Source organism: Macrotis lagotis, chromosome 4 (assembly GCF_037893015.1).
Source record: "Macrotis lagotis isolate mMagLag1 chromosome 4, bilby.v1.9.chrom.fasta, whole genome shotgun sequence".
NCBI classification, from domain to species: domain Eukaryota; kingdom Metazoa; phylum Chordata; class Mammalia; order Peramelemorphia; family Peramelidae; genus Macrotis; species Macrotis lagotis.
In genome coordinates this window covers 227,711,887-227,727,987 of record NC_133661.1, presented here as the reverse complement: position 1 = coordinate 227,727,987, position 16,101 = coordinate 227,711,887, and the positions used below count along the sequence as shown (strand labels likewise).

The 16,101-nt window shown below is 34.6% G+C and overlaps 1 protein-coding gene across 8 annotated transcripts in view; it reads left to right on the top strand.

Annotated features, from left to right (window-relative positions):
• TDP1 (tyrosyl-DNA phosphodiesterase 1) overlaps positions 1-16,101 on the top strand; it is a 220,358-nt gene that overhangs the window by 70,692 nt on the left and 133,565 nt on the right. For all 8 annotated transcript variants that reach the window (XM_074235526.1, XM_074235525.1, XM_074235522.1 and 5 more), the window contains 4 exons: positions 1,487-1,657; positions 3,159-3,237; positions 7,228-7,413; positions 15,254-15,302. In XM_074235526.1, coding sequence (XP_074091627.1) covers positions 1,487-1,657; positions 3,159-3,237; positions 7,228-7,413; positions 15,254-15,302 — 485 coding nt within the window. The remainder of the gene's footprint in view (positions 1-1,486; positions 1,658-3,158; positions 3,238-7,227; positions 7,414-15,253; positions 15,303-16,101) is intronic.

Genomic DNA, 16,101 nt, shown 5'->3' with positions numbered 1-16,101 from the left:
TTATAATAATCCTAGGAGATAGGTGCTTATCATCCTTATTTTATAGATGAGGAAACTGAGTCCGAGAGAGATCAAGTGAAATGCTTGCTGTTGTTGTGGTGTGTCTTTGGGTACTGTGACCGTATAATTTCAAAGAGGCAGCTATCTTGTAGAAATCAAATAAAAAAATGATTTTTTTTGTTGGAACCTTGCTGTTATTTAATTAAAAGCTGAAATAGCCAATTAATAGTCTATTTTTGGTGCCCTTTATGTTGTTTATAACCAAAGAGAAAGCAATTTCTCTTAAAGAATAATTTCTTTACGATTTGCTTCAGTGAAAGACAATGTCATGCTACTGGCCCCTTATGAAAAGCCTGCTCTGGAGAAATGAATGTTTCCATAGTCCCAAGATTTGTTTTTAACATTCATAAAAATGGAACAACCACATGTATTTGATGTATAGGAAATTGTAACAAATACCTCCTGCATGTTCCCAGGTGCATTCTTAGAAGTGGTTAACAACAGACTCATGCCTTCTGGCTTATTGAATCAGACATCTCTACTCTCTTGGAATTGTTTTCTTTAAATCGTGATTCATCTGAACTGAATATTAGAGATTTGTTTAGGGCATTTTAGATACAAAGAGAGATTGAATACTATTAATGCTTTGAAAAAATATTCGTAATATTTGCAAAATGAAATGGAGAGCCATTTTCTTGAATTATCCATTTTTCTCCTCATTGATGTCTCAAGACATTTAATTCTCACTAATCTCCCTCTAGTACATAAGGACATTTAGAGGCTCTAACTTTAGAAATAGTTAGTAGTTGCTGTGGATGTAGAGTAGTAACATATTCTCTTCTCTGTCCATGTCAGATAGAGACTAAAGGGACCTGTGTTCTAGCCCTTTCTCTGTAACTTTCTGTGAGTCTAGGCTAGTCCATCCCATATCATGTTCTGCTCTGCTTGTATAGCATTTTAAGCTTTGAAAAACACTTTCCATACATTATTCCATGTAATTGATCCTCACAACACCCCCATGAGGTAGGTTCCTCAGGTATTATTTATCTTTATTGTACAGATGAAGAAACTAAGTCCATGTAGCTAGTTACTGCCAGAGGCACCATTTGAATCAGGTCTTCCTAACTCCAGGTTTAGTACTTTTCTTCATTAAACCATGATCTTAGGGTTGAGAATCTAACAGTTTGTGAATCCATCTTTCTAGCCTCTGGTTTATTCATGTACAACCTTTCCAGGAAAATGAAAATCTAGCTTATTCTAGGCAACTAGAAAAGAAGAACCGTCAGTCTCCCTTAGTAACTTATTCCATGGTTTAGGGTAGGAGGATACTTAGTTTTTCTCCTTGAAAAAACAATTTTTTACATCCTTAATAAGAATTCACTTTTTTGTCTCCAGAATAAATGCATGGTAAGTAAAGCAACCCAGCAGTCCAGTTTATGGGTTTCTCAGCAGCCTACTTTCTTTTTCTTTTTCTTTTTTCTTCTAGAATATGGCTCAGTCCTTTGTATCCACGATTACCATATGGAACACCCAGTGATTATGGTGAATCATCAACAAACTTCAAATCTGATCTGATAAGTTACTTGATGGCTTACAATGCTCCTTCTCTCAAAGAATGGACAGATATCATCCAGGAGCATGACTTTTCTGAAACAAGGTAGGCTTTATTCAATAAGGTAATTTATTAAGTGCCTGCTATCTGACAACCTGAGCTTTATGCTTTCGGTTCCTGCTTTCAAGGAACTTAACTTCTTCTTGAAAAAGTAATATTTCTGCAGATGGGAAAAATAAAAAATAAGTATAAAAAAATTATTGCGAGCATGGAGACTTTAGCATAAATATAAAATGATTAATGGGTTCTGGAATGGGGGGTGGGGTAAGAAGAGATCCAACAGTTGAAATTACTTCTCTGAAATCATGTAGAACATGAGTTTTAAACAGAGAGCACAAATTTCTGTAAACTTGAATGGAGAAAAAAATTACAACATTATTTTAGTGTAATGATTTCCTTAGTAATCTTGTATCTTATTGCAATTAAAAACATTATTCTGAGTGAGAAAGGGTTCACAGCTGCTCAGAGGACCTATTCCCCTTCCCAGCACTCCAAGTTAACCTTTGACTTAAAGACATAACAGAAATCTTGAAAGCCCTTCTAAAGTCTTTTTGTTTATATGTTGAGGGATGATGGTGTGATCGTCATCTGAATGTCTTTGTTATTTTTTTCTCAATCCTCTTTTCAAAATATGCCCCAATTTACCCCTTGCCTCACATTTCTTAAACTTTGCAATGGGGGAAACAGTGAAACCTGCTCCCCTTCTTCAAGAGGACACAGAAATCAAATTTCTAAACTCTCTAGAACTCTAATCCTGCTTTTCTTGTGGGGTGTACCCCATCTTTCCTTGCCTCATAGGTATTGTCTTCTCTCCCCTGATAGATTACAAGCTCATTCAGGGTAGAGAAAGTGTCTTATTTATCCTTGTAGCCTTCCCCATGTCTTGTCCATAGCAACTGCTCAGTGAATATTTATTGAATGAATGAAGGAGGATAAAGCAGAAAATGAGGACTTAAATTTCATGGGGCAAACTGATATGCAATAAAGAGATTGGAGAGGAAAGTGTAGAATATGATTTTATTCTGTATTGTAAACTTCCTAAAGGCAGCAGCTATGTTCTTAGTCCTTTTTCAGAAAATTTCCCATAGTGCCTTGCACTTTCTTAAGTGCTCAGTAAATATTTACTGAATATAAGTTCTTTGTTTTTAATGTTTTTAAAATTCTGAACTTAAACACCAGAAACATTTCTTCCATATGCATAGGCAGAGCCAGGGAGGGGATGAAAAATGAAATGGAATCTCTATTTAAAGAACTTACTTTTTTGTTGTGTTGTTGGGGTTTTTTTTTGGCAAAGAAATTTTTAAAAGCAAAATGTTCTGTGAATAGTAGGTATTCTGAAAGTAACTTTTTTTGATTAATCGAAAACACTATTTCTTCCTCAAATGAAATGCTGTCTTTGAATGTGTTATTCCTTACTAGGAATCACATCAAAGTGAGATGTGGAAACATTCCATTCCACATGTTTAATTTTTGACTTGGTTCTATCTCTTTACTTGCTGAAAGTCAGAGTTACTTTACATTTTATCATGTCTCTGATGGTTTTTAGAGTTTATCTTATTGGGTCAACTCCAGGACGATTTCAAGGGAGTCATAAAGAAGACTGGGGCCATTTTCGGCTTAGGAAGGTATCAAACTTTTATTTGTTTTCTTGTTTATCTTAGTATGTGAGCTTCTTGAGAATATGGATATATACTCACTAGTGGTTTGCCCTGAGGCTAGTCTCTCTGTGCCTTACCTTTCTTATCTGTAAACAAAAGCACCTTACTCCCAGGTTTTTTTGGAGGATTAAACAAGAATATATATATCTGTCTATTTATATAGATATAGATACAGTGCTTTGCTAAGCACTATCTAAATGCCAGTTGTTATTATTGTAGCTTTTAATTGTTATTGTTATTATTAATAGCTATAAAATTATAATACTACTTATTTTAACAATGGCAGCATTATTTGTCTTGGGATCCTAAGTATCTAGCCACAGTAGTGGCCACTTAATAAAGTAGATACTGAATAAATAATTGTTGATTGATTCTTCCTGTTCATGTATGTCCCTTATATTTTATGTGCTTGATTTTTTAATTTTATTGAGGCCTAACAAACACATAGTAGGTGTGTAGAAAATTTTAATTATAAATTTCTTTGGTTTCTTACTTTCTAATTGTTGGCTATTACTCTTTTTCCTAGTGAATGCTGTTTCTTATAATCAGAGTCAGTGTTACCAAATGGGTTAGGACTTGAGCACAGTTGATTTAAAGTAAGCTAGGTAGTGCAGTAGATTGAGTGCCTGGAATATTTGAGTTCAAATCTATCTTCAGATACTTACTAGCTGTATGACCTTGGGCAAGTCATGTAACTGATTCAGTTTCTTTATCTGTAAAATAAGTAGGAATAAGAAATAGCAAACCACTCCAGTATATTGTTCAAGAAAACCCCAAATGGTGTCACAGATAGTTTAATGTGACTGAACAAAAACACTAATTGATTTAGAGCAGATAAAAATTAGAGGCTTGAATTACATTAGTATCAGAAGGTCTATTCTAATTCTTAACTCCTATGATTTTGGACATATTAATTTTAAATAATGTTTATTACTATTATCTAAGATTTTCGATATGTTACTTTTAAAAAATGTTTATTGATATCATCTATTTTATATCACTTATATTCCTCACTATATCTCCTCCTATATTCAAGATCCCCTAAACCATAGTGCAAAAAGAGGGAAAAAAAGATTCTGCAAACTTTCCAGAGTAATGAAAAATATGTGATATTACATGTAGTATTTCACACCTGTAGTTCTCTCCCTTTGCAAAGAAGTAGGGAGAGGTGAGGTGCCTTCTCACCTCTTCTCTGAATCCAAACTTAGTTATGAAATTATAATTTCAATAAATTCAGTTTTGATTAATTTATTTTTGTTCCATTTAAATTATTGTCATCATTGTCAGTCAGCCATTTTTTAAATGTTTTTTATTTATTTGTATCATTTAAAAAAATTTTTTTAAATCTTCCTCCCTGTAACTCTTCACCCACTCCCTGTGAAGACAAACAATTTTTGTTCCATTGTTTTAGTCATGTCTGTATCTTGGTGACTCCATTTAGTGTTTTCTTGGCAAAGATAATTGAGTGATTTACCATTTCCTTCTTCAGGTCATTTTATAGATGAGAAAACTGAGGCAAACAGGGTTAAAAGACTTGCCCAGGATCACAAAACTATTAAGTGTCTGAGGCAGGATTTGAACTCAGAAAGATGAGACTTCCTGACTTGAGACCTGGTACTCTATTCACTGTGTCATGATATCAGTTATATATGTGAAATCATACAAATTATATTTCCATATTAGCTACATTGCAAAAAATACTAAAAAGAAAGTGATAAGATTAAATTTAAATTGTCCTCAGAATTCTTCACTTCTTTCTCTTGAGGTGGATAATTTTTTTTTAATCAGGGGTCTTTTATAGTCTTGGATCATTGTTTTAATCAGAGTAGCTGAGTCTTTTACCACAATGGATCATCATACAATGTTGATATTACTGTGTACAATGTTCTAGTTCTATTCACTTTACTTTGCATCAGTTCATATCATTACTTATTTATTATTCTTAGTTTCTAGGTCCTATTTGCTTCATTTTTTCAAAAGGTTATAAGTTACATCCATCAATTCTTACAGTTCAATGATATTCCATTGCATTTCATTGTACCCTGCTTTATTTAGCCATTCCTCAATTGCAGGTGATCTAAGGGGTATATAAATCTTAAAATAATCACAAATGGGAAAAAAAAGATTTAAAGGTTTCTTCTGCAGAACTTTCTTTTTCCTTCTGCCCATATCTTCTGGCCTCCCCAGAACCCACCTACTCAACTTTCTCTTTTAAGAGTATTAACGCTAGTGGGGCGGCTAGGTGGCACAGTGGATAGAGCACCGGCCTTGGAGTCAGGAGTACCTGGGTTCAAATCCGACCTCAGACACTTAATGATTACCTAGCCATGTGGCCTTGGGCAAGCCACTTTACCCTACTGCCTTGAAAAATCTTTAAAAAAAGAGAGAGAGAGAGTATTAACCGCTGGGGGTGGTTAAGTACATGTGGATAGTGTACCAGCCCTGGAGTCAAGAGGACCTGAGTTCAAATTGAATCTCAGGCACTTAATTAATACTTAGCTGTGTGACCTTGGGCAAGTCATTTAATCCCATTGCCTTAAAAAAATAAAAAAAATTTTCAAAGAAGAATATTACAGCTTCTGGTTTAGCTTTCATAGTAAGAGAGTCTTATCTGAAAAAAAAGAAAATCGTGTTAATAAAATCTGTATATTAGAAATGGATTTAATTTAAACAAAGTTAGTCTTTAAATACCCCAAAGGGGATTCCAGTTACAAAAGTTACATTTGTTCCTGATGTGAAAAATCACAGATAAATTCATCAAATAGAATTATGTAGATTTACCCCATTTGAAATGATGGTAATAATAGGTGTTATATAACTACATCAATGGGGTATTACTTGAAGCCCCTGGTAAATCCTAATGGGACTCCTTATGTCTTAATCACCATATAAATCCTATCATTTACCTTTGCTGATGCTAATGGATGTTGTGCAGGAATACATTGACGGTCATGCTAGTGGCCCATATACCAAAGTATCTGGTACCTTTTTTTTTTAAAGCATTAATGCTTCAAAAACCTATTAGAATAATTACTAGGAAGTTGTTAGCCATAATTATCGACTACAACTATTTTGTCAAATTCCCTTTGTGACAATGTGAGTAGACTAGACAGGAATAAACTTGGATGGGCCAGCTAGGTGGCATAATGCAAGGAATAGGAAATTTAGACCTGTTTTAAAAATCTAGAGCCAAAAATATTGAAAAAAAAACTTTCTATTAAGACAGTTAAAACTAGTTCAGTAATTTGTATGTTGGTGGAATTTCTTGGACAATTCACCAAGCTCTTATTTCTGTCCCTATCAGTCATTTCCTTTTATTATTATCTGAATCTGACCCTGGTTAGAAGAATTTTCAGTTTAAAAAAAATTAAATTCACTGACTACATTAAAAATATCAGCACCAGAAAGAATTGAGTTTGGGTTTTTGATTTTTTTGTCCCATAATTTGCTTTTCTTTTTGGGGGAGGGGCAGCATGACTAATGTGGGAATGTATTTTGCATGACTTCATATATATAATTGATATTATATTGCTTGCCTTCTCAACAGGTTGAGGGAAGAAGAGAATTTCAAACTCAGTATTTTTTAAAAACTGAATCTCTCTCTTTTTTTTTTTTGCAAGGCAATGGGATTAAACGGCTTCCCCAAACTCACACAGCTAGGTAATCATTAAGTGTCTGAGGCCGGATTTGAACGCAGGTACTCCTGACTCCAGATAGAGCTGGTGCTCTATCTACTGCGCCACCTATCCGCCCCAAAACTGAATCTCAAAATAAATAAAAATTGAGAAAGAAAAATAACAATCACACTTAGGGGGGAAAATAAACTATTCTTTGATCTTTTTTTTCTGAAAAATTGAAATTTGTAAGGTTTTAAAATTTTTCTTTTTTCCAAGAATTGGGGATAAGCTCAATATCTCTCCAAAGATGATGATGCATAATAACTTTCTACTCCCACAGCTTCTGAAGGAGTATACCTCATTTGTACCTGAGCAACAATGTTGGCCCATTGTAGGCCAGTTTTCAAGCATCGGCTCCTTGGGAGCTGATGAATCTAAATGGCTTTGTACTGAATTTAAAGACAGCCTGGTGGTTCTAGGAAATCATGGAAAGACCCAAGGACAGCAGGATGTTCCTCTTCATTTGGTAGGTCTCTTTCGACATCCAGTTGATACATTTTTACATCTTCAATGTGGTGAGAAGAGAACACAGGATTTGGCATCAAAAAAATTTGGCCCTTAGCTCAACTGCTGGCTGTAACCTTGGATAAAGTGAATTAAGCTTTTGGGGACTCAGTTTGTCCATTTGAAAAAAAAGGAAGATGATTTTTAAGGTCCAAACTCTTTGATTCTGAGAACATTTAACTTTTCATCAGTATCTGGAGAGATGCTATTTGGTTTAAAGGCCATGGTCTCAAAGGCTTTTGGGTTAGGGTCATGGTCATGTCTCTGATACTATATGATCTTGGTTGAGTCATTTTACTCACCTAGGTGGTACAGTGATTAAAACTCTGGTCTCAGAGCTAAAAAGACCCAAGTTCAAATTTAGCCTTATACAAGCTGTGTGACCCTGAACAAGTCACTTAACCTTTGTTTGCTCTGTTTTCTCAAGCACTTGGCACTTAGTATGTCCTTGTTTGTAAAATGGAGGTATTACTATTTTACATTAACCACCTCCTGAGATTATTAGGTTCCTCAGAAGCTTTAGTCTTCTATTTAGTTCTAACATTAAAAACTCTTTTGTGCTTTGTAACCATAAAATGACAAGCTCTTAAACATATGAGCTGCTATTTTTTGATTGTTATTCTATGCTGACATCAAGAAAATGCTAAAATCAAGGACAATCCTGAGAGACTGGTTATGACCCTCCACATATAGAGAAAAAATTAGGGAGTCTGATTGCAGAACAAAGCATACCATGTTCACTTTTTAAAACTTCTTTTATGTTTTTTCCTTCTTTCTCATGGGTTTTTTCTCCATTACTTCTAATTCCTCTTTCACAACATGAATAAGATGGAAACATATTAAACACAATTGTACATGAAAAACTTCTACCAGATTGTTTGCTGTCATGGGGAAGGAGGAAGGAAGGGAGAGTGGTAGGAAAATGCAGAACTCATAAACTTCCAAATAGATGAATGTTGAAAACTTCCTTGCCATATAATTGGAAAAAAATGAAGGGGAAAAAATGCTAGTTAGAGAACTGTGGTTCTTTTGCAGACTAGCTTAAGACTTTGACTCAGTTGCAGGTTTTTTCTGAGAAATCATGAAAAATATTAAATATTTAGAGAGTTATGGGTTAGTAATTAACTTTTCATTTATTTAAGGTTAATTTAAGGAGAAATCAAATCTAAGGGTTTGGAGTGGATTTTTTTCTCCCCTTTTTCAGTTCCCTGTAAGCTTGTTACCAACCTTTTGCATTTTTGATGAAATAGATCTTTATTATTTGATTAGAATTTTGTAAAGCTTTAAAAGGCTAAATATTAACTTTTTATGAAGCTTTCTTTTCCATGAAACTATTGGTTTTATATCATTTGGAATGCCCTTTTAAATGTAGATTTTTAATTTTCTTATGTTCATTTGTGAACATAAGTGAAGATTCATTGAATCTGTTTAAATATGTTCAGGGATTGTGCCAGGTTTTGTAGGAGTCACAAAGAATAGTAAGGAACATTCCCTGCCTTCATAAAGTTCACAATCTAGTTGGAGAATGTACTCAGATAGCTAAAATACAAAATAACTTATCCTGAAAAATAGAAGAGAGTACAGAGTGATAACAGAAATCCAATGAAGGTAGAATTCTATTTTAGCTTGAGAGGATCAAACAGAAATTTTATATAAGTTTCAAGTTTGTCTTGAAAGGATGTTTTTATCCACTTCATTTCTGCAGGCAGAATTGTGGGGGCAGTGTTTTCCAGGGATGGAGATTATCGTGCAGAGGGGGGGAAGAGGAGAAACTATTATTTGGCGCCTAACTGATCGTCATAACAACCCTTCTGGATAGTTCATGTTGTTGTTCTCATTTCACAGTTGAAGAAATAGAAATAATATGACTTTCCCAGTGTCACCCAACTGGTCAATGTCTGCAGACAGATTTGAACCAAAAAGATGAGTCTTCCTGACTCTAGAAAGCCTGGCACATTGTGTCACTCGCTGTCTCTAAGAACACAAAAATTTATTGGTAGACAAGATCTTGAGTTCACATTAAGGTAATCATAAAGGGGACATCTGAGATTGCTTTTTTGAGTAACGGGATGATATGATCAAAGCTTTTCAATAAGATTATTCCATTCTGTGTCTTCTGTGGTTCAGTGTCATTGTCCTCACTAGTCCACTCTCATCTTCCAGCCCTGAGGATTTTCAATGATTGTCCTCCTGCCTGCAACTCTCTTCCCTTTGTGTCTCTGTTTCCTGGCTTCCTTCAAGCCTCAGCTCATGTTCACCTTCTTCAAAAAGCCTTTCCCAGTCTTCAGTCCTAGTGCCTTTCTTAGACTATCCCTAATTATCCAATTGTATCTTGTGTGTATACAGTTATATTGTTTCTTCCATCAAACTCCTTGAAAGCAGGGAATTGTGTTTTTTTTTAATCCACATCACTTAACTTATTTCTGGCACATAACATACTGAATAATTACTAGTTGACTCACTGACAGACTGAAGAATAGGTTGGAAGGACTGAAACTGGAGGCAAGGATTGCCAACCCATTTAGGCAAGATATATTGGAAACTGGAATTACTGGTTTGCAGGAAGAATGGAGAGAAGTTGAAAGATGGCATTGGAAGATTAAAATAATTATGGTAACTCACTTTCTTGGTGTGTTTAATGGTTTATAGATATATTTACTTCTGTTGTCTCAATTGAGATATGAAAAAATTGAGAATCAAGGGGTGAAGTGATTTGTCCAAGGTTACACAGCTAGAATTATGGCCATTGCAACCAGGATTGTAACTACAGTCACCTGGCTCCAAATCTAGTACTCTTCATTATATCACAAAAATGAAGAGAGGAGAGGCATAAGAGATAAAAGAATCTGAGATGCTTATTGGATTTTGCCTTCCAGATTGATAGTGGTGCTCATACCACCAGGGAGAAACTGAAACACATTTTTTTAAATTTATTTTATTTTATTTTTAAAAATTTTTTTTATTAAAGATATTATTTGAGTTTTACAGTTTTCTCCCAATCTTGCTTCCCTCCCCCCACCCCCACCTCACAGATAGCACTCCATCAGTCTTTACTTTGTTTCCATGTTGTACATTGCTCCAAATTGGGTGTGATGAGAGAGAAATCATATCCTTAAAGAGAACAGAATTCTCAGAGATAAAAAGATCAGACAATAAGATATCTGGTTTTTTTTTTTCCAAATTAAAGGGAATAGTCCTTGTACTTTGTTCAAACTCCACAGTTCTTTATCTGGATACAGATGGTTCTCTCCTTTGCAGACAGCCCAAACTTGTTCCCATTTGTTGCACTGATGGAATGAGCAAGTCCTTCAAGGTTGAACATCACTCCCATGTTGCTGTTAGGGTGTACAGTGTTTTTCTGGTTCTGCTCATCTCACTCAGCATCAGTTCATGCAAATCCCTCCAGGTTTCCCTGAAATCCCGTCCCTCCTGATTTCTAATAGAACAATAGTGTTCCATGACATACATATACCACAGTTTGCTAAGCCATTCCCCAATTGAAGGACATTTACTGGATTTTCAATTCTTTGCCACCACAAACAGGGCTGCTATAAATATTTTTGTACAAGTAATGTTTTTACCCTTTTTCCTCATCTCTTCAGGGTATAGACCCAGTAGTGGTATTGCTGGGTCAAAGGGTATGCACATTTTTGCTGCCCTTTGGGCATAGTCCCAAATAGCTCTCCAGAAGGGTTGGATGAGTTCACAGCTACACCAACAGTGTAAGAGTGTCCCAGATTTCCCACATCCCTTCCAACAATGATCATTATCCTTCCTGGTCATACTGGCCAATCTGAGAGGTGTGAGGTGGTACCTCAGAGAAGCTTTAATTTGCATTTCTCTAATAATTAATGATTTAGAGCATTTTTTCATATGGCTATGGATTGCTTTGATCTCATCTGTAAATTGCCTTTGCATATCCTTTGACCATTTGTCATTTGGGGAGTGGCTTTTTGTTTTAAAAATATGACTCAGTTCTCTGTATATTTTAGAAATGAGTCCTTTGTCAGAATCATTAATTGTAAAGATTGTTTCCCAGTTTACTACATTTCTTTTGATCTTGGTTACATTGGTTTTATCTGTGCAAAAGCTTTTTAATTTAATGTAATCGAAATCATCTAATTGGTTTTTGGTGATGTTCTCCAACTCTTCCTTAGTCATAAACTGCTCCCCTTTCCATAGATCTGACAGGTAGACTAGTCCTTGATCTTCTAATTTGCTTATAGTATTGTTCTTTATGTCTGTGTCCTGTAACCATTTGGATCTTATCTTGGTAAAGGGTGTGAGGTGTTGGTTTAATCTAAGTTTCTTCTATACTAACTTCCAATTATCCCAGCAGTTTTTATCAAAGAGGGAGTTTTTATCCCAGTGGCCAGACTCTTTGGGTTTATCAAACAGCAGATTACTATAATAGTCTCCTAGTTTTACACCTAGTCTATTCCACTGGTCCACCACTCTATTTCTTAGCCAATACCAAACAGTTTTGATGACTGATGCTTTATAATAATAATTTTAGATCGGGTAGAGCTAAGCCACCTTTGTTTGCATTTTTTTTCATTAAGCTCCTGCCAATTCTTGACTTTTTATTTCTCCATATGAATTTACTTACAATTTTTTCTAACTCATTAAAGTAATTTTTTGGAATTTTGATTGGTAGGGCACTAAACAGATAGTTTAGTTTTGGTAGAATTGTCATTTTTATTATATTAGCTCTCCCTATCCATGAGCGGTTGATATTTGCCCAGTTATTTAAATCTAATTTAATTTGTGAGAGAAGTGTTTTATAATTGTTTTCAAAAAGATTCTGAGTCTGTCTTGGCAAATAGACTCCCAAATATTTTACACTGTCTGAGGTTACTTTGAATGGGATTTCTCTTTCTAGCTCTTCCTGCTGTTTCTTGCTAGACATATATAGAAAAATTGAGGATTTATGGGGGTTTATTTTATAACCTGCAACTTTGTTAAAATTGCTGATTGTTTCCAGTAGTTTTTTAGATGATTTCTTGGGATTCTCTAGGTAGACCATCATGTCATCTGCGAAGAGCGAGAGTTTTGTCTCTTCCTTCCCAATTCTAATTCCTTCAATTTCTTTTTCTTCTCTAATTGCTGATGCTAACATTTTTAATACAATATTGAATAGTAGTGGTAATAATGGGCACCCTTGTTTCACCCCTGATCTTATTGGGAATGCCTCTAGCCTCTCCCCATTGAATATAATGCTTGTTGATGGTTTCAGATAGATACTGCTAATTATTTTAAGGAACAGTCCATTTATTCCTACACTCTAGTGTTTTTAATAGGAATGGATGCTGTATTTTGGTAAAAGCTTTTTCAGCATCTATTGATATGATCATATGATTTCTGATACGTTTGTTATTGATATGATTGAGTATACTAACAGTTTTCCTAATATTGAACCAACCCTGCATTCCTGGAATAAATCCTACTTGATCATAATGTATTATCCTAGTGATGACTTGTTGTGGTCGTTTTGCTAAGATTTTATTTAGGATTTTTGCATCTATATTCATCAGGGACAATAGGTCTATAATTTTCTTTATCTGTTTTAACTCTTCCTGGTTTAGGTAACAGTACCATATTGGTTTCATAGAAAGAGTTAGGCTGAGTTCCATGTTTCCCTATTTTTCCAAAGAGTTTATATGGAGATTTTTTTTTAGGGAGTTCAATAATGGCTTGTTGAATTTCTTTTTCTGAGATAGGGTTGTTCAGGTATTTAATCTCTTCCTCATTTAACCTGGGCAACTTATATTTTTGTAAATATTCATCCATTTCACTTAGATTATCAAATTTATTGGCATAGAGTTGGGCAAAATAATTTCGAAGTATTACTTTTATTTCCTCCTAATTGGTGGTGAGTTCACCTTTTTCATTTATAATACTAGCAATTTGGTTTTCTTCTTTCTTTTTTTTAATCAAATTGACCAGAGGTTTCTCAATTTTATTGGTTTTTTCATAATACCAACTTTTGGTTTTATTTATTAATTCAATATTTATTTTGCTTTCAATTTTATTAATTTCTCCTTTAATTTTTAAAATTTCTAATTTGGTATTTAATTGGGGATTTTTGATTTGTTCTTTCTCTAATTTTTTTAGTTGAATGTTTAGTTCATTGATTTCCTCTTTCTCCAATTTATTCATATAAGCATTTAGACCTATAATATATCCCCTGAGAGTTGCTTTGTATGAATCCCATAGGTTTTGGTATGTTGTTTCATTATTATCATTATCTAGGATAAAATGGTTAATTCTTTCTATAATTTGTTTTTTGGCCCACTCATTTTTTAAAATGAGGTTATTCAGTTTCCAATTTGCTCTGGGTCTATATCTCCTTGGCCCAGTATTGCATATGACTTTTATTGTATTGTGATCTGAGAAAGATGTATTCACTATTTCTGCCTTTCTGCAGTTGATCGTTAGGTTTTTATGTCCTAGTACATGGTCAATTTTTGTATAAGTTCCATGTACTGCAGAGAGAAAGGTATATTCCTTTCTATCCCCATTCAGTTTTCTCCATAAGTCTACCATATCTAATTTTTCTAACAATCTATTTACTTCCCTAATTTCTTTCTTGTTTGTTTTATGTTTTGATTTATCTAGATCTGATAGCGGGAGGTTGAGGTCTCCTACTAGTAGAGTTTTGCTGTCTATGTCTTCCTGTAATTCTTTCAGCTTCTCCTCTAAGAATTTGGGTGCTGTCCCACTGGGTGCATATACATTCAGTATTGAAATTACTTTATCGTCTATGGTACCTTTTAGGAGGATAAAGTTTCCTTCCTTATCTTTTTTAATGCTATCTATTTTTGCTGCTGCTTTGTCTGAGATAAGGATTGCTACCCCTGCTTTTTTTTTTACTTCAGCTGAAGCAAAACATATTTTGCTCCAACCTTTTACCTTTACTCTATATGTATCTCTCTGCTTCAAATGAGGTTCTTGTAAGCAGCATATTGTAGGATTCTGGTTTTTAATGCACTCTGCTATTTGCTTATGTTTTATGGGAGAGTTCATCCCATTCACATTCAAGGTTATGATTACTAATTCTTTATTGCCCTCTGTGCTATCTTCCCTCAGTTTGTATTTTCCCCCTTCCCCCCTTTTTCCAATATTCCCCAGTATTTTTTTTAATACCACCCCCTTCAGTATGTTTGTCCTCCTATATCATACCCTCCCCTTTCTTTCCCCTTTCCCTTTTTCCCTTTTCCCTTCCCTTCCTTTTATTATTTCCCCTTATTTACCCCACTCCCCTTCCCTTTCTCCGTCCCCCCTCCCCTTTTCCCCTTTTAATACTTGAAAGGTTAGATGTTTTATAAGTTAACTGAGTATGTGTAGGTTGACTTTAAGCCAAGTCTGATGAGAAGAAGATTCAGGTGTTTCTCCTCTGCTCCCTTCTTCCCCTCTATTACCATAGGTTTTTGGTACCTCTTAGTATAATGAGATTTGTCCCATTCAATCCCCTCCCTCCTCCCGTCTCTTTCCTGTTGCCCTTTTTAGGGGAGGAAGTGTATTTTTTTAGATCATTCTGTCTAGGTCATAGAAAATTCTGAGTGTCTGTCCCTTCTAGTTCAGTATATTCTGTTGGATAGAGTCAAAATTCCTGAGAGTTATTAGTGGAACACATTTGTAGATGACTTGCTAGAGGTGATTGAAGATGTAAGGGAGGTAGGGTATTATTCAGGCCTTAGAGAAAGGAGAGATTGAGAATTAATGGGAAGATGAACCTTAGTAAAGAGAAAAGACTTTTTTCAACTAATACATTCTCAATTTTTTTTCCTTCTTTTGTTTAGATTTATCCCACGGTGGAGAATGTCCGGAAAAGTTTGGAAGGATATCCTGGTAAATCAATAGTGTTTTCTTGGTAGTTGTTTCAAATACATTATTAATTTTCAAAGTTAATCTTGAGAATGGTTTCTAATTTAGAATAATATTATTGTCTTTAACAAAGTCAAGGGGGTGTTGTGACGAGGAGGACCTTTATGGAAATGTGATTCTTTTTGTTTCTCTTTAATCTTCATTACAGACTGTTCAGAACAGTGAAGTAGTAAGCATGGCCTAATATATAAGAGAAATAACTTTGGATCCAAGGAGACTTGGATGCAAGCCCCACATCTCTGACTTGAGCTTGTGGATAACGACTACATGAGCCTTGATAAGTTCCTTTACCTTTCATGGCTTTATGCAAATCCCAGTCTTTAAGATGCAGAGAATGTGCTACTCTGCCTTCATGAATGAAATGTCTTACCTGTTATTTGCCTTTAAGATTGAAATCACAGGTATAGTTCCCCATCCATTAACATTTTTGTTTCCTTAGTTATAATGTCTAGATTTAATGATTTTTAAATTAATGAACAAAATTTCCTTTTCTATACCAACTCAGGACCTTTTTCTTAGTTTTTTCCATTCTATACACAAAAAAGAAATGTAGAGAAGTAGGTGTTCAGGGGAGGGTAAAGGATTAGAATTTAAGTATTTTGAAAATCAAGTCTTTATTTTTTGTTCCTCCATTTTTCCTGATTTAAAATCTCTGTATACATAGAAAAGTTGTTTAAAAATATATTGTGGGTGCTTCCCACTAAAGCAGAATATTAGGAAAACCATATTTGTTGATAGTATCATGGACTAGGTCTGTGATTTC